This window comes from Zalophus californianus, chromosome 4, assembly GCF_009762305.2.
Source record: "Zalophus californianus isolate mZalCal1 chromosome 4, mZalCal1.pri.v2, whole genome shotgun sequence".
Classification (NCBI taxonomy): domain Eukaryota; kingdom Metazoa; phylum Chordata; class Mammalia; order Carnivora; family Otariidae; genus Zalophus; species Zalophus californianus.
In genome coordinates this window covers 188,780,073-188,799,263 of record NC_045598.1, presented here as the reverse complement: position 1 = coordinate 188,799,263, position 19,191 = coordinate 188,780,073, and the positions used below count along the sequence as shown (strand labels likewise).

The window sequence follows — 19,191 nt, the reverse complement described above, 5'->3', positions numbered from 1 at the left end:
TCCGTAACGGCAAGAGAGAGGCCCAAGTGCCTGTGATGGGGCCATGGTAGCCTGAAGCCCTGCCTTACCTGCCCATTTTTTAAATGAGTGAGCAGTTGCATTCATTGAGTTCCTACTGTATACCCGCACAAGTGCCGAGCGTCAGAGAGGGAGAAACAAGTAAAATTCTGGCCCTGCCGGGGAGGAGTTGAACATCCAGTTAGAAGCAGACTTGGCAAGTGATGGAGGCCCATAGTGCCCTCAGGATACTGGCCCGAGAGAAGTCAGTAGGCGGTTTTCAGGGAAGAGGCGGCCTTGAAGCGAGGGTGGACTTGGATCTAGAAAGAAATGCGAGGGCCTTCAAGGTGGACAACAGTTGGGGTAAAGGTGTGGAAGTCAGAAGGGACTTGACCTCCCCAGGGGGTGAGGAAATTGCCCCAGGGTCTGACTTTCTCTCTGCAGATGGGAGTGGAGCTGGTGGCCCCAGGCTCTTAGAAGTTTGGAGTCTCAGAATCTTAGAACCAGTGACATTTAGCTCCTGGGGTCTCTGTGTCCCACACCTCAGAGGTCATGCGTCCTCCTGCCCACCCAGGGCCGATGCCCATGCCGCAGCTCTGCACTGTGCCCACCTGGGCTCTGTTCTGGCCACTTACAGTGATGGGGAGCTCACTCTCTCCTGCAAGGGTAGGTGGACAGGGTTGTCTGAGAAGCACGGCGGCGGCGGCTGCAGCATCCCTGCATGGACACCACCCCCTCGCTGTCCCTGCTCCCACACACAGCAGGGTCAGCAAGGCGGCTAAGTTCAGCAGGGCCTGCGCATCCAGGGCTGCCCCACTGAGGCCTGCTGAACACACAGACACAGCAGTTCCGGTCCCACGGGGCCATCCAGAGGCCAGGAAGGGCTGAAATAGAAAGCAGGTCCTGAGGCCCTGCCGGGGACGCGGCCAGCTCATGGCCTGGGTGGGCCAGTCTGGCTCTGCCGAGGGAGCCCCAGCCCCACCCGGCCCTGGGCAGCTAGGGAGCCTGGCCCTGGGCCTCCAGAACCTGGGGGATCCAGCTGCCCGAGGACAGGGGCCTGGACCTACAAGACCCCTCAGACCAAGCACTGTCTGCCCTGGACGTAGTGCCTTCTCCACTGTGCCTGGGGTGGGTTCCCGAAGCTGCTGAGCAAAGGCTCCGCAGGCCTGGCCTAGCCCCACCCGCTCCTAGCTTGAGACCTTGGGCAGGGGACCTCGCCGGGCCTTTCTGGCCAACAAGGATGGGGTGATTTGATGGACCCCTGAGATGCTTCGGGACAGCGAGTGCCCGGCGCACAGCAACCTCTCGGCAAACAGGTCCACTGCTAAGCCTCGGCCACCACTGCTGAGCAACCAACCCCTGGACCACTGTTTCCAAACCGCAGGTCATGCCCAGCAGGGGTCAGCTGAGTGGGGTCACAACCGGCCCTGTGCTGCATCGAGGCGCCCAGGACGTTCTGGGGGGTAAGCAGGGCCCTCTCACCATGTCCCCAGACCCCAGGAGGCTATGGGGAGAGAGCGGGGCTCAGGCCTCCTTTCATCTCTCCCTGAGGGAGCCCACGTTGCCCCAGTGGGCCCTGCACTGGACAGACTCAAAGGTTCTGCCCCCCTCCTCGCCCCTGGGGTGTAGAAGGTCCCAAGGCAGTGGGAGCACCCGCATCCAGCCCCAGAGCTCCCAGTCCCCATCCTGAGTCCTCGGGAGGGCTGGGAGAGCCCAGGGGAGGTGGGGGGGGGGGGCTGGGTCTCCCCTGCCTACAGGGATGGGGCAGATGAAATGAGCTGGTCCAGGCACAAGGGAAGCCCCCAGCCAAACCGGCAGCCTTATCCCCACTGTCTTCTCTGCCCCAGGAGAAATTGGCCATTCTCCCAGCAGCTCCGGAACTGGTCCTGGATGGGCTCTGTGGCCCGGGGACCATCAATATACGCCCCCACCCCAACTGGCTCGTAACAGATGAGGGGCCAGGCCATAGGGGTGGGGGAGCTCCTGCCCAGACTAAGAGGAGGCTCAGAGGGGGCCGAAGCAGCATCTGAGTTTGGAAAGCAGAGCCCCACTCCTGGCCTTGGTTTGCTCACCGGTAAAAGGTAGGGCCAACTCGGTGGGCTCCACCGTCAAGCCGGGCAGAGCCAGGGCTGAATCCTGGGATGGCCTGTGGGACCAACGAGGAGCCCCCGCCCCTCGGGCAGGCCAGGGTGGGAAGACTCAATGCCCCCCAAGCCATCTCTTCTTGTTCTGAAATGTCTCCTCCACCCAGTGCCGTGGTCCGGCTGGGTGCACGGGAGGGGCTGGCATGCACTCCCAAGAGGACTCGACGTTAACCGAAAGGCTGGACAGGGCGTGCATGTGTATCTGTGTGTGCACATCTGTGTGTCACGCATGCGTGTGCACGCATACAGGGGCTGGAGCGGGGCCGGCTGCTGTGCACGTGCCCAGCAGGGGCGGGGTGAGACTCCTACAGCAAGGCTTCCTGGATTGGACCCACCCCTCAGACATCTGGGCTCCACCTCAGCCTTCTCATAGACGAGCCCAGCACCTCTGTACCTCCTTGCCATTCCTCTAGGGGCCCTTCCCTTTGTTCTGCAGGGCCTCGGGAGCCCTGCCATCACCAACACCCCACGCTGCTTCCCACCCTAGGCCCACCAAGAACCCCGGGCCACAGTCTCACTGAACCCATGAGGAAGGCTGCTCTCATGGTCCCAGACATTGAGTTTAATGGGAGGTCGAACAACCCTGCCTGGTCTCCCAGGTGGGCCTATGGGCCTGAGAGTTAGGGCTGCCATGTGGCTGCTGAGGGCAGCCTGGAAGCCCAGGCCCAGTTCCCCCCAGCATCTGCAGCGACCCATTTGCTGTGGGGCTTTGGGCAAGTCTCTATCCCTCTCTGGACTTAATTTCTCCCCCTGTAAAAATGAAAGGTGGGACAAGATGAGCTCTCAGGGGCTCCTGGATGAAAAACAGGGCATGGAGAGTGGTCCAGGGAATTGGGAGGTAAAAGCCCAGGGGGGGTGGTCCCGGTGGTCACCCCCGGGACGGTCCCAGAGCTTCAGAGTACATTCCCAAGATGACTGTGCACTCGGCCCTTGCTAAGTGCCCCAGACGCTTCTCCATGAGGCGGCTTGTGGCCAAGGTCTAGCTCTACAGCCCAAACCAGCCCCGTCCTTTCCAGAGCATCGCCCAGCCCACCCCGCCCTCTCTTTGAACACTCTGTCCCACCTGAGCCTCGCTCTCCTCCAGGGGGCCTCGTGTCTCCAGCTCTCCCACTCTGTGGGCTAAAGCTGTGGGCTTTTGGTGAGCCCCAACCCGTCCTGGCCCGTTTCCCCGCACCTGCCGGGGGTGAGCATCCCTGTGGCACACAGGACAAGGGGCTTCCTGAGACAAGGGGGACCTGGCCTGGGGCCTTTCCACGGGCCATGCTGTCCCCATTTTCTGGGGAGACACCGAGGGCCAGAGTGCATAAGCGAGTGGTCCAGCCAGGCTTGAACCCAGGGCTGCCCAAGGGCTCCCCCATTCCTAACCTCCCAACGCCCCCACCTCGGACACTCGAGGTCACCTTTCCCAGAGAAAAAGAAAGGCCCCACCCACCCTGACCTCCCCATGGGTGACTGGCCCCTGTCAGGGGCTCCAGAGCACAGAAGGGACACGTGGCCATGGACCCCATAGGAGGGCCCTGAGGGGCCTCATCACACCCAGCCCCTGCTGTCGCCTGTGTTCTCCAGGTGATGTCCAGGGATCGCCCCGTACTGCTTCCAGCAGGCAGAGTCCTCCTGGCAGCCGAGCTGCGTCCCCAACCCTGACAGGCTGCAGGCCACGTGGCCAGGGCCCCAGCACTGTTTACATCGTCGAGTGGCACCAAGACAAGGACCACTCGGTAGGATGAATGAGGTGGGGAGTTGCAGGCACCAGGACAGAGACAGGACCTGCCCAGCCGTCACCAAGTGTCCCCTGCCCCCCCTTCAGCCCCCACTCAGCTGCTCGGTTGCTATTTGTGGCTGAATCCCTCAGAAGGGCAGACTCCAACAGCGACAGGGCGAACTGTGCATAGCAAGGGTCACCGCGAGTCCTGGGGACGGCGCGCCAGAGCTCCACGGCTCCCGCGGAGAGTGAGGGGCTTCTGCGGGCTCGCAGAGGGCTCTCCACCTGGCCGGGCGCCAGCCACGGACAGCCTGGCCCGACCCAGCCTGCGGAGGTGACAGGGTGACATTGTGTCTGCCGCAGGCTAGGGGAGGGCCACCCCGAGCCTCGTGGGCTCCAGCACCTTCCCCCACCACCCCCAGGACCCCTGGGTCCCACAGAGAGGAGCCTCCCTCGGGGGAGGGGTTCTGGAAGCCGCCCCAGGCTGTCACCCTGCTCCCCAGGCAGTCCACCAGGATTCATTTTGTCCTCGAACATCTCCCCAGGATTTCTCTGGGAACCAGCCTGTGTGTGCCTGGCTGGCCCTGCCCGTGACTCAGCGGCAGTCTCCAGCTCATAAAATTTGAGCCTCCACTGGCTCAGCCCTCCGGCCCCCGCCCACATCCTGGCCGCCTCCAGGCTGCCCTGTACAGAAACAACACTGAGTCGACACTCCCTCAGCAAGATCTCGGTTTCCCCTTCTGAGACAGACAGCACAGTATTCGAAGGAGACAGTCGATGGGAGCCTATGGGCTCGGCCCTGTATTAGCCAGAAAGCTGCTCCAGGGACCACTCTCCCCCAGAATCTTCAGTGGCTCCCCACTGCCCTCAGGGTCAAGTCTACCACTCTGGTTCCCACGGGGCAGCTAAGACCCAGTGTGGAAGGGCTCTGGTCACTCCAACTTCACCGCTTATTCCTGCCCTCCACTCTTGGGGACCCGACGTGCCATTCCCACAGACCAGATGGCCTCCCATCCCTCTGGCCTCCCTCCGCCCGGCCGGGCTGCCTATGCCCACCTCCTGTGCCGCCCCTCCCCAGCCGGCTGTTGGTTGCAACGGTGTCCCTCGCCAGACTGAGATCTGAGGGGGCCAGCGGCCTTGTCTCGGGCAGCATCCCTGTTCCCAGTGCCCAGCGTGGGCTGGCTCAGTAGTGCTGGGTGGAAGGTGCTGGGTGATTCCATTGCAGGAATGAGGAGCAGCTCAGGGGCAGGAGACCAGAGAGGGCATTCTGGCAGAGGAGACAGCAAAGACCTGACCCTGAGCCCTCCCTGCTCCCCACCTCGGCCACCCTCAGATGCTGAAACCAGACTGGCCCAGGCTGCCTACAAGCCACTACGCTGGGCAGGCTGTCTGTCTGGGGAGGGATGTCACTCCCAGCCACCACTCCCAGATCAGGCCCCACTACGGAGATTTAAGACCCGCAGCCCCCTCCCCACCAGCCCTGGTCACATCCAGGTCTCTCCCACACACCCAACCCCACGTGACCCCACGGAGTCGCTAGCACTCACAGGGGTCACACCAGGTCCCGGATGGGCCCCGGGCTGGTGCTGACCCCACAGACACACTCAGGCGTGCGTGTGCCCCAGGGACACCCATGAGGGGGCACAAACAGAGGCCCAGATACCGAGAATGCAGCTCTAGGTCACAGGCACACACACAGACACACCCAGGCTCAGAACATGCAAAACACAGAAAACCCAGACAGCACTTGGGGACCGAGGGGGCCACCGTGGGCAGACACAGCCAGCCTGCATTTGTCCCTCCCGACGGAAGACTGGGTCCCTGTGCGCTGCTTCCCCCTCCCACAGCACGCGTGAGCGCCAACCACTCTCAGGGGCCCTGCAGCCTCCCGCGGACAAGACAAGACGCTAGGGGGACAGCGAGCCAGAGCCCTCCCTCTCCACTCTTCACCACCCCCAACCTGGGCCGTGCCACTGGCTCCGCCCCCTGTGCCTCAGTTTCCTCCTCTGTCTGGCCCGGCCTGAGCCGCAAACTCTGCTGCCCCTAGGCTCCCTCCCCCAGGGCCCCGGAATCAGGCTCCTCCAGGGGGCCGGCCAGCCAGGGAAGGAGCCCGCCCCCACCCCGCCCCCACCCCTCCGCCTTTGCCCAAAAGGAGCCCCAGAGCAGGCCTGACGTCAGGCCCCAGGAAGGCGGGTCGGGCTGCCGGATGAGTGGCCCACAGAGCTGCCCCGGGAGGTCGTCCAGGCTTAGGCTGTGCCGGCTCTGCCTCCAGCCGCCGGAGTAGGCGAAGGTGCGGTGAGTCCCCCAAGAGCTTTCCCCGGCCTTCCGGAGCTGGACAGTGCCGGAGTGTCCTCACTCCCCAGCCAGGCAGGCAGCGCAGGGGCTGAGGGACGGAGAAACTACCCCCTGACCCGGGGAGGGGAGAGTTCAGAGCCTGGAGGGGCTTTGAAGTCCCACCCTGCAGGGAGCCATTGTACAGATGGGAAAACTGAGACCCTGAGGGCGAGGGGGGTGGGTGGTCACAGCTGGCCAGGCTGAGCAAAGAAACGGGAAGGGAGGGCTCCCAGGGGCTTGTGGGAGCATCCCTCCTGACCCCAGAGCCCCACCTGTGCTGCCCCCACCCCCGCTCCCCTGGATTTCATTCATTCTTTCATTCATTCATTCAGCACTCTCACCAATCATCTGCAGGGTGCCCAAAGCTGGGCCTCGATTCTCCCACCTGTCAGGGCACTAGGGTGGCCCCAGAGGCCAGGGTAAGGAAGGGATTGAGTGCTTGACCACCACTGGGCCCTTGTCCATCACTGTCCCCCAGGCTGGGGCAGGGCCAGGGGTTGAGGGAGTCCCGTGGATAGGCTCCTAGCCATGCCACCCCACAGCTCAGGCTCTATGCTCCAGCTCTGGCCCTTTGCCCACTCTTTCAGCAGCGGGGAAACTGAGGCCCAGGGCAGCTGGTCCACCCAGCCCCCAGCATGAACCTTGGAGCTGGCACTGCCCCCGCCTGGCTCTGCCTGGCGGTGAGCGCCCTGGGAGAAGGGCAGCGGGAACAGGGTCCCGAGGGGGGCGGGCGGGTTGGGAACTGGCCGGTGGCCAGGGTGCCGGGCGGGACAGACAAGGAGCAGCTGTGCAACCTCGGGCAAGACTGGGGATGGAGGCACGGCGCGATGGTGGTGGCAGCTCACAGCCCTCTGGCGGCGGCTGGACCTGCCCGCGGGCCCCATAGTCCCCTGCCACGTTTGGTCACTCCCAGCCAGAGGGCCGCCCAGGGAGCCGCCTCCTCCCCTCCGGCGGCTTCCCCGCGGTGTGGTCACGGGCAGGTCACTGCCCCTCTCTGAGCCTTGGCAAAAGCAGGGGTGGGGGGCTGCTGCTTCTAGAGCCTGGCCTGTGTGGGGAGGGGGACTGGAGTTCTCCGAGCACCTGCACGCCGGTCTCATGTCGTCCCGGGGACCTGATGTGCAGGGCGTGGGTCTCAACGCGCCCACTTCACAGCTGAGGAAACTAAGGCTCAGAGGGGGCAGAGTGGGCCCTTTAAAAATCATTCCTCTGGTCGCTCAGCTGCAGCGCTGCAGGGCCACTGCCTTCGAGGGACTGCCAGGCCAGTAGGGAAAGCAAATAACCACCAAGTTGCGGGGGTGGGGGGTGGGGGTGGCAGCAAAACACAAAAAGGAAGGTAGGGAAGGGAAGGGCCATCTGGGAGGGCCTCCCTGAGGAGGTGCACTGGGGTCTGAAGAACTCCCTCAGCAGCCAGACCTGCCTGAGAGTCTCGGCGCCCTCTGCGCCTGCACCACTGGGGGCTCAAGGTCAGGTCTGATGCCTCTGACACACGGGGTCCTAACCACTCCTCCGACCCTGGCGCCAGGCTGGGTGGCCCGGGCCACGCTGCTGGTCCTGACCAGGGCCTCCAATTCCTGGTCTGCACCGTGCGCGGCAGTCAGCTTTCAGGGGCATGGGGTCGGCAAGGGGCTCCACGGGGCAGAGTTCAAGTCACAGCTCCTCCACCCCCAGCTGAATGACCCAGACAGACCACTTAAGCGTCCTGTACCTCAGTGTCCTCACAGGCAAAATCGGGACAGCCACACAGAGCAGGGGCATCTTGGGAGGAGTCAGCAGGAACCTAGGAGGGGTCGTCTCGAAGACAACACGTGAATTGTGGGATCACAGCTTTCCCTCGGCGGAGGGGTGTCCAGGGGCTGAGGGAGGACCGTGTGAGCTGGGGACTAGGGTGCAAGGGGCCTTCAGCTGGTGATATGGGCAGAGATGTGTGTCAGACAGGCTGAGGATCTGCAGGCAGCCCCGTCCTGGCTTGCCCCGAGAGAAGCTGGGGGGTGAGGGTCAGCTGTGTGAGCCCCTGCACAACGTCTCTGTGCAGCCATGTCTGGAGCTGCCCCTCCCGGGGGGGGACTGCGCTTCCTCCGGAGCCGAGGGCGCAGAGAGGGTGGACTGCGGGCGGGGTCCCGCCTGATGGAGCCCAGGTGCCCTTCTCCACCACGCTCAACGCACACCCTCCAGCGACCCCTGTCCCTGAGCTGCGCGGAGGGAGCCAGGCCAGGAGGGGAACCTAGATTCTGGCTGGCACCCCCTAGGACCTGCTAGGTGACCCAGGGCCAGTCTGGCCCCTCTTGGGGACCTCAGTAGGAACCCAGCAGTCCCTGGATGGAATGAGCAGAGAGGCTCAGACCAGCCAAAAACAGCAGGCGATGTTCTAAAGCAGATGCCATGAAACCAAGAATAATCGTAAAAATAAACAGGCAGATGGTTCCCCCAATAATGGCTATTTTGGCCTTGGAAGGCTATGAGGGTCACCCACCAGCAGCATGGGCATGCACAGGTACTCTCCACCCTGACAATGCCCTTGTGCACCAACCCCAGGTCCAGAGATACCAGCCCCCCACCCTGGTCCTACCCCTGCCAGGGCCAGATGCACTGGACCTGGGTTTGATTCCCAGCTCGTTTGATGCTGTGTGACTCAGGGCATGTGGCTCACCTCTCTGGGCTTCTCCTTCCTCATCTGTAAACTGTCTGTAAACTCATCTGTAAACTGTCATGGGGATTTCAAGGGTCCTGCAGGTGCCTGGCCCACAGCAGATGCTCTTAGCACCTCGGTCAGGGACAGACTGGGCCTGTCCTGCATGCCTGCCCCTCTTGGCCTCTGGCACAGACCAAACTCCAGGCTGCCACCTGTTGGCCCAGGGCTGAGGCTGGGCTCCCCACCTGCCCTGGTGCCCCACGTAGCAGGGGCAAAGCAGCCAGGCCGCAGGACTCGCCTCAGGACAGCTGCAAGAGAACACACGGGGATGGGGGACAGTTTTGAGAGGAGCCAAGATGTTAGGACACACCCCCCCCCGCCAAGGAGGGGACCCCCCCTCGGCATCCGTGGACAGGTACCAGCTCCTGAGCCTGACGTTGTTGGACACACAGCGGGGACCCGGCGAGCTGTGAGCGGCAGCCTCCCATCACTTGTTGGAGATGACAGAGTCAAATGACCTGGGGAGAGTTGCTCATTCCCTGCTCTGGAAAGATGCCCGGAGTCTGAGAGCTTCTCTGAGGCTCTGAGAAGCCCTGCTCTGAGCACCCTGGATGACCATTCACTCAGGTGGGGAAACCAGGAGCCTCAGCACCAAACTAATATGATACCCAGCATCACATGTGAGGGAACTAAGCTCCAAAACTCCAGCTAAGCCCTGTTGACAAGCACCAGGGGCAGGGTGAGGATGACGGGGACAAGCTGGACCCCACAGGGTAACTGGGTGGGCTTCCTAGAGGAGGTGTCGACCCTTCCTGTGCTGGGTTATCCTGGTGCTGGAGGAATAGACTGGAGCACTGCCCCAACCCCTCCCCCACCAGCCCCACCCTCTGAGGCTCCTGCTGGGCCGGTTTCCTGTGGAGGGGAGGCCAGGAAGTCCTAAAGATGGGTGGGCAAAACGTTGGGTAGGGAGGGAGCAAGGAAGAGCCGGGGGTGGAGGAACAGCTTGGGCAAAAGAGGTCGGAGGGTGCTGGAGTGTCGTCAGAAAGTCGGGGTGCTGTGAGACTGGAGAGGGGGCCCCCCCGGCCTATCTGGGGCCTCAGGTCCCTCCCAGGGAGGGCCCCTACCAAAAGCATCGCCCTTTACCCACAGGTCTGCCTGGAGGGTCTCAGCAAAGCTCTGGAAGGCCCGTGATGTGCAGGGCTCTGGGTCTCCCCATCTGGAGGGGTCACCTCCCTCACCTCGCACCCCCACCTTTCCCCCACCCCTCCACCTCTGGCCACGTCAGCACCAGGTGCTCTGAGTCAGAGCCCCCCTCCAAGGCTGGCTGGGGCAGTGATCGTTGCAGGAGCCTGGGAGGGAGGCTTGGGAGGGAGGCCTGCGAGGTCACCTCTGGCCAGAAGCCTGCCTCCCAGGGAGCTGGATCTGGGGCCCAGCACCTTGCTCCGTGTTCAAGGCCCCGTGAGGGCGGCTCCTGGCCTCAGCCTCCGAGGCTGCTCGACCAGGTTTCCACACCTGCGGAGTCCACTGCCTCCTCCAGGAAGCCTTCCCTAACTTCACTTTCCTGTGTCTCCCAGTCACCCTGCCGGCATTCAGCTGGGGGTCTATCTTCTCCACCCAAGACACCCAGCAGGTCTCAGATCCACAGGGGAACCATGGGTGAATGGGGGATGGTGGGTGGGGGAGTCAGGCCTGGGCCTAAATTGAACCCTGTCCCTGCCCAGCATGGGGCTCGCCCCCTCTCCGCCCCCCAGTCCTCGGGTTCTCACTTGGAAAGTGGAAGGCCTGGCTTCCCGGGCTGCTGGGTGGAGGAGAGCGAATCCCAGGGAGACTGCTGGGAGGAGGAGAGCGAATCCCAAGCGTCCGGAAACACCCGGCGAGTGCTCTCTGCTTGTGAAAGAATGCAGTTCATGGGCAGCCCCGCCAGGGACAAGCCCCAAGGCCCAGCTGGGTGACCCCAGTGTAGTTGCTGAAGCTCCCTGTCTCTGTGTCCTGTGTCCTCACTTTAAAATATGGGTCAGCCCCCGTCCCGATAACAGGTGGAATCCAGATGTCCCTTTCCACCTGCTCCTCACCACAGGGCCCCCAGGGGCAGGGGGCAAGAGAGAGCAGGCCATGCCAAAGACATGCCAAACGGAGGGGCCAGGGGCCATGGGCTGGGCTCAGAAGGAGCCAATTTGGGCTGCACTATAGAAAGACTTTCTTTGTCTTCAGAGCAGCTTTACAATGCAGCAGGGTAACCTGGGGCAAGGTCCCCATTCTCAGAGGAGTGCAAGCTAAACTCTCATGAATTCACTCACTCATCCACTCGACCTGTACGGAGTATGATTCTACAATCCTCTCCTCCGCAGAAATTCACGGGCTAATGGGGACACCAGACAAGTTGCCAGGCAATGACAGAACCACGGTGCTATGAGAGCCCAAAAGAGGCCACAAATCTACTTGAGGCAACCAGGGAGGGCTCTCTGAAGGAGGAGGCGTACGAGCTGAAGAGAGCCGGCATGTGAATAAGAGTGCATAGGTAGGATTATTTTAGTCACAAGTGATGGAAACTCAGCTCAAAGTAATGTAAGCCAAAGAGGGAGGTAATAGCTTCATTTAACCGACAAGTCCCACGATACTAGCTTCAGGCAGGGCTGGATCCAGGCACTTGAGCCACCTCCTCAGGACTTGGTCTCTGCACTTGGTCCTGCTTGCCCCAGCAGCCAGCAGCAGCTTGATCTCACAACCCCGGAGGGGAGAGAGCTGTCGTTGAAAGTCCCCAGGGCCGGCAGTGGATGACCAATCACTGTAGCCCGGGGCAGCTAGCTAGCTCATCCCTGGGGGTAGTCTGGGGCTTGGTGCTGCAGGAGCCCAAGAACAAGGTTAGGGAATGGAGCAGGACCAAGGTACTGAAGGACTTTATCCCGCAAATGCAAGGTTTCCAAGCTGGAGGTGCCCACTGTATAGATGGCAAGACTGAGTCGTGCGAGTGGCCTGGGAGGGCCCGGGCAGGATGGAGGGACTCCTGGCCCCTCCTTCTGAGACCCCTCACTTTCTCTGAGACAGGCAGGAGCAGAAAGAGGGAAGGAAGTAAAGAGGCAGGCAGAGAGAGGCCCTACAGGGCTGGGAACCGGTGCGGGAGAGAAACGCCCCCGCTCTCCTGCTCCCCCCTCCCAGGCTGCCGCACACCAGCAGTTCACTCCCACCCAGGACCCGGACTCACTCCTGGGGGCTGGGGGTTGTGCAGAGAGCCCCTGCCGCCTCCTCCAAAGGGGCCCCCTTTTCCTAACCCTCACCTGTGGGCGCACTTGGCTCGGTCTCCCCTCCCCCACCCAGCCACCAAACCCCCTCAGGGCCCATCCTGTACCACCTCCGGGCACACCTCGGGGCAGCCTGAGGTGGGTCCTAACTCTGCCCGCCTTGCAGGGGATGACACTGCGTTCTGTTCTAAGATGTTTTGGGTGGTTTGGGATGGGCCATGCTCCAGCCCTGCCACCTGCTGTGCATCTTCCCTGCTGACCCTGAGCCCCTGGAGAGCAGCCCACGTCTCTTCTCTCTGTTCTGCCGGGAGAAGTACCTGAAGGTGGGCGGGCGGGGCGGGCTGGGGCAGCAGGCAGTGCCCAGGCTCCAAGCCCAGGACGGTCGCCCTCCAACAGTCTCTAGGCCCCGGGCCCGGCCCCGCGCCAGGCTCTACAACGACATGGCCTCTGCCCACTGGGCTCCGGCCGGCTGGCCCGGGCTAGAAGGTCTGCTCCACCTCGGCCAGGCCCAGGACACCTGCCGGGAAGGGGGAGGGGACAGGGCTGTGCCACCCCCCTCAGACTGGCTCCCAGACGGAGCCACGCCTCCCCCCTCGGGCTGTGGAAAGCACTAGTGACCCCATGGAGCAGATGAAGAGAGCAAGGCTCGCTGACAGGGCCGAGGTCCCCGGGCTTGGCAGTGGCAGGGCCGGACTGGAACCCAGGTCTCCGGGATTCCTCTGCTCACTCGCCGCGCGGGGCCGGTCTGAGGGCCAGGTCTGTGCCTCCCTGCTCAGCCTGGGTGGGCGGGCCTGGGGCCAGGCCGTCCCCACAGAGGAGCAGAACCTTCTCTCCTTTCCCCTCATTCCAGGCTATATTTAGGGGCCAAGCCGAGCGCGAGGCACACGGAGAGTGGGTGCCGTGCGCCTGCCGGCGGAGGGGGCCGCTTGCCTGGGGGCCCCTGTCCCCCCTCGGGACCAAGGGTCTGGCTGTGGGCTCGCCTGAGGCAGGGCGCAGGTTCGAGTCCTGGCCTGTCCCTCCCAGAGCTTCGGTTTCTCCAAGTGTGAGGGCAGGAGGCCCAGAGGCCAAGGCAGGGACCCTGCCCCAGCTCCTCGCGGCAACCACACCACGAATACGCTAGAAACAGTGGGAGGGAGGCTCCGCCGCTCCATGGCTGTGCAGGTGGGGAGACCGAAGCTCAGAGAGCGACGGGTGGTGCGTGGGGACCAACCTCTGTTGGCCGCTGTCACCGTGCAAACGCTCCCGTGGTACCTGCACTCCAGCCGTCGCCCGCCGGCTCTGCCGCCCCGCCCCGCCCCGCCCCGCCCTGAGTCCCATCCTCCCACGGAAGCGTCGTGCACAGGCCCAGCCGTGGCCGGCTGGCCGTGTGGGGGCCCTGCGTGTGCACAGTGGGAGAGCCAGCAGGAGGGGGCTTAGGGGAGGCCAGAGGAGCCGCGCGACTAGGTGATGGGAGCACGCGGGAGCTGGGAGTGTGTCAGGTGGGCAGAGCACCCTGCTGAGGGTCACGTCCTTGACCAGAGCAGATTCAGGGGTTGGCAGGGGAAGCCATCCCAGTGGACTGTCAAGGAGCAGCGGGAGCTGAGGCAGTGAAGACCAATGGGGAAACTGAGGCCGGAGAACAAAAGTCCTTCCTGAGGCCATGGGGAAGAAGGAGGGGAGTGGGGGCCACTCAGCCCAGAAGCTCCCGGCCCAGGTCCTCCCCTGCCCCAGAGAGGGGTGGGCAGGTAATGTGTGCACAGGAGGCCATCAGCAGGCCACCGCCCAGAAGGCCTGCCTCCACAGGCCAAGCCACTGGGTCTGGAGGCCCACCATTGCCTTCCTCATTGTTCAAAGCAAAATGAACAGATGCCCTAGAGAGGTCATTAAATAAGAATGACAGTACATAAGCCACAGTGAGAAGTGAGGCAGAGGAGTGGGTGCGGGGTGGGCTGTCTTATAGACAGTAGACTCACAGAGAGACCAGGGGAAGAGATGATACACGCAGAAAGTCAGGGGTGAGGGCCCAGGCTGTGACTGGGATCAGGGCTCAGTATGTGACCAGGGTCAGGGCTCAGAGTGTGACCAGGGTCAGGATTCAGTGTGTGACCAGGATCGGGGCTCAGAGTGTGAGGAGGGTCAGGGCTCAGAGCGTGACAGGGTCAGGGCTCAGAGTGTGACGAGGGTCAGGGCTCAGAATGTGACAGGGTCAGGGCTCAGAGTGTGACCAGGATCAGGGCTCAGAGTGTGACCAGGATCAGGGCTCAGAGTGTGATCTGGGCCAGGACTCAGTGTATGGCAGGATCAAGGTTCCTGGGATCCTGTGTGGCTGACATCAGGGCTCAGCTTTGTTTGAGATCAGGGTTCAGACTCTTGTCGCTGGGAATCATGGTGTGCTTTGCAGACATCTCCATCTCTCCTCCCCTGTCAGGCCTCTGGGGCATCCTGAGCACCCTGCCATGCCCCTGCTGCAGAGGCCCCAGGCCCCCCAGCCCTGGCCTGGACCCCCCAGCACCTTGAGCCAGCAGCTGGCCAGCACGTGAGCCTGGCCCTGGGGAGTTTCCTGGAAGGGCAGGATCCCCGGAACCGGCGTCATCCTGGGACTATCTCCCAGAGGAAACGTTCTGTAATGTTTATTATTTGTCTCTCCCTGTGACACGGACTCGAACCTAGTGCAGACACACTGGAAAACCAAAAAGCATGTGGAAGGGAATCCAAAACAGCTGTTTGCCATGTCCCTGGAGCCGGATCTCGGCACTACTCCCCCATGCTTTGCCAAGGCTCATTTGTTTCCACGGTAGGCAGGCTGGGAGGCATCCCTCTCCTTCTTGGGGGCATTCTGGGGTCCCCCACTGCCTGCGGCTCCAGGTTCCCAGCCTCGCGGCCTCTGCTCACTCCTATTCATGCCCCCAGAACGTCTCTCCCTGCCTTAGATGTCCCGTGTGCTCCCCATCTGCCTGAGTTATCATTCGGCAAACGCATCCATCAACCCTGCGTGTTAGGGGCTGGGGGTACCAAACAGAGGGCAGCCCAGCCCAAAAGGACTGGTGAGCTGAGACCTAGGCCCGCATGTGGTGGGTGCGGCCACGGGCCTGGGCAGCAGCTGACTCCTCCCAGCAGCCGTGGGGGCCGGCAGATGCCCAGGGCTGCGGTCCCAGAGGCAGAGGCAAAGCTGGGTGACCTCGGGCACGTGCTGACCTCTCTGAGCCCAAGGAGAGAAGCAGCCTACTGTCCTGCCTGGGCCTCCCTCCATGCCAAACTGGACCTTGAGCCTTAGCCAGCAAGGATTCCTCTGCTGTGCCTTCCCCCACCCACCACCAGGCTGGGAATTTGGTGCCTAGCCCCCAGCAGGCAGAACTCAGTACCCCCTGTCCACAGGGTGGAAGCTGCCAGAGTGAGCCTGTTGCCCAAGGCCAGGCAGACAGCCACGGGGAGTGGGCGGTGTCCGGTCTGCACGCAGCAGACACCCCACGTCCATGGGCCATGGGGGGGTTGCAGGGGGTGCAATGTCTTCCTTTCCCCTTGCAGGTGGGGGAGGGCACATTGCGCGGCCGGATGTCCCACATACCCACCCTTCCTCCCTGCTTCTCCCCAAAGTCCTCTCCTTTCTGCAGGAAAAGCCAGAAATGTCCTTATTTGGAGCATCAGCCCGCCCGGCATGGGGGTGGGGGGCCTGTTAACCCTTCATGTATAAATAGAGATAAATCTCAGCAAGTTAAACACAGCGGTGCAGGAACATAAACAGAATGGGCGGGCCCCTTACACTGCGGGGAGCACAGAGTTTATTTAACTCACACCCGCCCCACTGCTGTGGGGACCCGGCTCCAGGCTCAGGCCCCAGCGAGCACCCTGCGTGAGCCTCGAGCCTCCCAGACAACAAGGGTGCGCACCTCTCAGGGCCGGGGGGCCGGGAGTGAGGGGGGAGGGGGCAGGCGCTTGGGTGAGGTTCCTTATGAGGACCCTAGCTCCAGGCATTGACCCGCCACCAGCCTTAGAAGAGGCAAGAACAGATGGGTGGGCTGGAGGACAGGGTCTGACGCGCCGGTGTGGGGGCAGCCAGGCGGGGCCATCATGGGCCGGGCTCTTCTGAGCAGAACCGTGATTTATCTGGCAGCAACTAACACTGTGGTTTATCTGGCACAAGCTATGCGCTGGGCGATGCTGTGCTTAGTTCATCCTAGCAGCTCCACAACCCCAGCCATACAGGTTGGGACGTGAAGCACAGAGAGGTTAAGTGACTTGACTGAGGCTGCACAGCGAGTAAGGGAGGAACCAGGATTGGAGCCTGCGTTCAAACACCAAACACTTGGCTCCACCGCTTACCTGTGCCACTGCCTTGTCTTCCTGGTTAGTCAAGGGACAGTCCTGCACAGCAAGGGTTTTTTTTTTACCTCCTGCTATATCAAGTCGTGGCTCAGACCATTAACACTCCACCAGAGCTCCACCCCGGCAAGTGCGAGGCCACATGGAATGGAGAGGGCAGGCATTTCGGGGCCGGGCCCGGTAAAGGCACAAAGACAGGAATGCTGGGGACCTCGGTGAGCAGGCAAAGCCCAGCAGCACCAGCCTCCAGGCACGGCCCTGGGCACCCAAAGGTAACCCGTCTCCTTCCTTCCAGGCCCCCGGCGTGTGTGCTGGCCGCCGTCATGCCCTCTGTGTCTCCCGTGGGGTCCTGGGCCCCGGCGGCCCCCAATGCCACAGTGGCGGAGGCCAACATCAGCATGCCAGAGAAGCCCCTGTTCCACGTGTTTGCCCGGCTGGACGAGGAGCTGCACGCCGCCTTCCCGGGCCTGTGGCTGGCACTGATGGCGGTTCACGGCATCATCTTCCTGGCGGGGCTGGTGCTCAACGGGCTGGCGCTCTACGTCTTCTGCTGCCGTACCCAGGCCAAGACGCCCTCGGTCATCTACACCATCAACCTGGTGGTGACCGACCTGCTGGTGGGCCTGTCCCTGCCCACGCGCTTTGCGGTCTTCTACGGCACGCGCGGCTGCTTGCGATGCGCCTTCCCGCACGTCTTCGGCTACTTCCTCAACATGCACTGCTCCATCCTCTTCCTCACCTGCATCTGCGTGGACCGCTACCTGGCCATCGTGCAGCCCGATGGTTCCCGCCGCTGGCGCCAGCCCGCCTGCGCCAGGGCCGCGTGCGCCTTCGTGTGGCTGGCCGCCGGCACCGTGACCCTGTCTGTGCTGGGCATGACAGCCGGCGGCCGGCCTTGCTGCCGCGTCTTCGCGCTGACCGTGCTGGAGTTCCTGCTGCCGCTGCTGGTCATCAGCGTGTTCACGGGCCGCATCCTGTGTGCGCTGTCCCGGCCGGGCCTCCTGCGCCAGGGTCGCCAGCGCCGCGTGCGGGCCATGCAGCTGCTGCTCACTGTGCTCATCATCTTCCTCGTCTGCTTCACGCCCTTCCACGCCCGCCAGGTGGCCGTGGCGCTGTGGCCCGATGTGCCGCGCCACGCCAGCCTCGTGGCCTACCACGTGGCCGTGACCCTCAGCAGCCTCAACAGCTGCATGGACCCCATCGTCTACTGCTTTGTCACCAGCGGCTTCCAGACCACCGTCCGAGGCCTCTTGCGCCGCCACGGAGCCAGGTACGAGCCCGACAGCAGCAACATGGTCAGCATGCACAAGAGCTCCAGAGGCTCGGGCCACAATCACATCCTCGGCGCCAGCCCCAGCGCCTTCACCCGGGACCTGGCCAACGGGCCTGACGCCTAGCCGGTGGGACTCTGCGAGAGGACCCGAGGTCAGGACTGGGCGCCGCAGGCCAGGTCCAGGACAGCAGGGACCTCTGCTCCGCTGGCGGGGGTGGGGGGTGGGGAGGGGGCGGCAATCAGGTTCCCCCGGATTAACTGGGGGGTGGCTGCCCAGCGCACTGCGTGGAGAAAGAGTCTGAGACCACACAGTGCTGTGGTTCACTGCCAATGTCTGCCACAGGCTCTGCAGGGGATGTGGCAGTCTGGATGCTGATTGCTCGTCATGCCGGGGGCACAGACTGTGTCCAGTGAAGACTCAGAGGGGTAGCCAGGAGCTGCTTCTCTCCTGGTCCATCCTCACCCTGCAAGGACTCCTCAGAAACAGGGACTAGGAATCCTAAAAAGGTTCCCACCCCTCTTCCCCGCCCCCCCCGTGCCTGTCCCCCGACAGAGAGAAGAACAAGGAGAGAAAGGAAAAGCCAAGGGACATGAATGTCACATGAGCAGACAGGAGGGGTTCAGGTCCCCGGAAGACCGCTGCCCGAGGCCCCCGTGAATCACACAGTACGACAGCATGACGGCCATGGGGTGCTTTGGTGGAAGGGCTGTGACATCTGGGCTGATGCCTGACCCCGAAACACCCCACAGAGGAGAGGCTGTCCTGCCCATCCGGGGCGGGAGGGGTTAAGCAGCACGTACAAGTGGTGCACGGCGGCGTTAGAATCAAAACCCCGTCCCACCTCCTGCCACACCCCTGCGCCTGCCCCGTGGAGGCAGCTCCAATCTGCCCAAAGCCCCCACTCCAGGAATGACCTCAGAAGACCCTGCCTGCTGCCCCGGGAGGGCGGCAGGGCTCACGGCCCCATCCTATGGATGAGAAAACCAAGAGCAAAGACCTAGGGCAACGTGGAGCCAGGCCTACGGGCCTGAGGCTCCCATCTGCCCACATACGGAGCTCCTTGTTCTCCTCCGGGGGCAGAGAGCTCTGACCAGCGGCTCCTGCCTGGCTCGTCCTTTCTCGCCTGCCTTTCCTGGGGAGGGAGCGTTTTTCCAGCTTGGGTCTCTGATGCCTCCTCTGAGCTGCACTCCGGGATTGCCTCCACAAGTCTTCTGTGGAGCAGGAAGTTCCCTGAGCCCTTTGTAGACTGCTATAGGGGTAGTGGCCTGTTGGGGGAGAGGAGCCCTGGGCATTCCAGGCACCAGGCCCCACCCCGGCACTTGGCCACAGCCACTGAAGCAGGGTGAGACGGAATCTGGCCTCAGATCTGCCCAGCCCTAGAGGAGAGTCCTACCTGCTCAGTGGCCCCAGGCAAAATGCCCTGTCCTCCAAGTTCAGGGCCCTGGAGGGAGGCCCGCCTGGGAGGCAGGAAGGCCATTTATATCCCCAGGCTACAGATGAGAAAATGCAGTCTCGAAGAGGGAAAGGCCCGCCAGGGTCGGAGCGAGCACTGGGCACCGCAAGGCCAGCGCTG

General features: G+C 63.1%; 1 protein-coding gene across 1 annotated transcript; it reads left to right on the top strand.

Annotated features, from left to right (window-relative positions):
- The first annotated feature begins 6,047 nt into the window (after positions 1–6,047).
- GPR20 (G protein-coupled receptor 20) lies at positions 6,048–17,804 on the top strand. Its single transcript, XM_027575548.1, has 2 exons — positions 6,048–6,138; positions 16,640–17,804. Exon 2 carries the CDS (start codon positions 16,668–16,670, stop codon positions 17,739–17,741), a length of 1,074 nt encoding a protein of 357 aa, XP_027431349.1. The 5' UTR covers positions 6,048–6,138; positions 16,640–16,667; the 3' UTR covers positions 17,742–17,804.
- Positions 17,805–19,191: the final 1,387 nt, after the last annotated feature.

Coding starts and splice junctions, on each gene's coding strand:
- GPR20 (XM_027575548.1), top strand. CDS start 16,668: ATGCCCTCTGTGTCTCCCGTGGGGTCCTGGGCCCCGGCGGCCCCCAAT.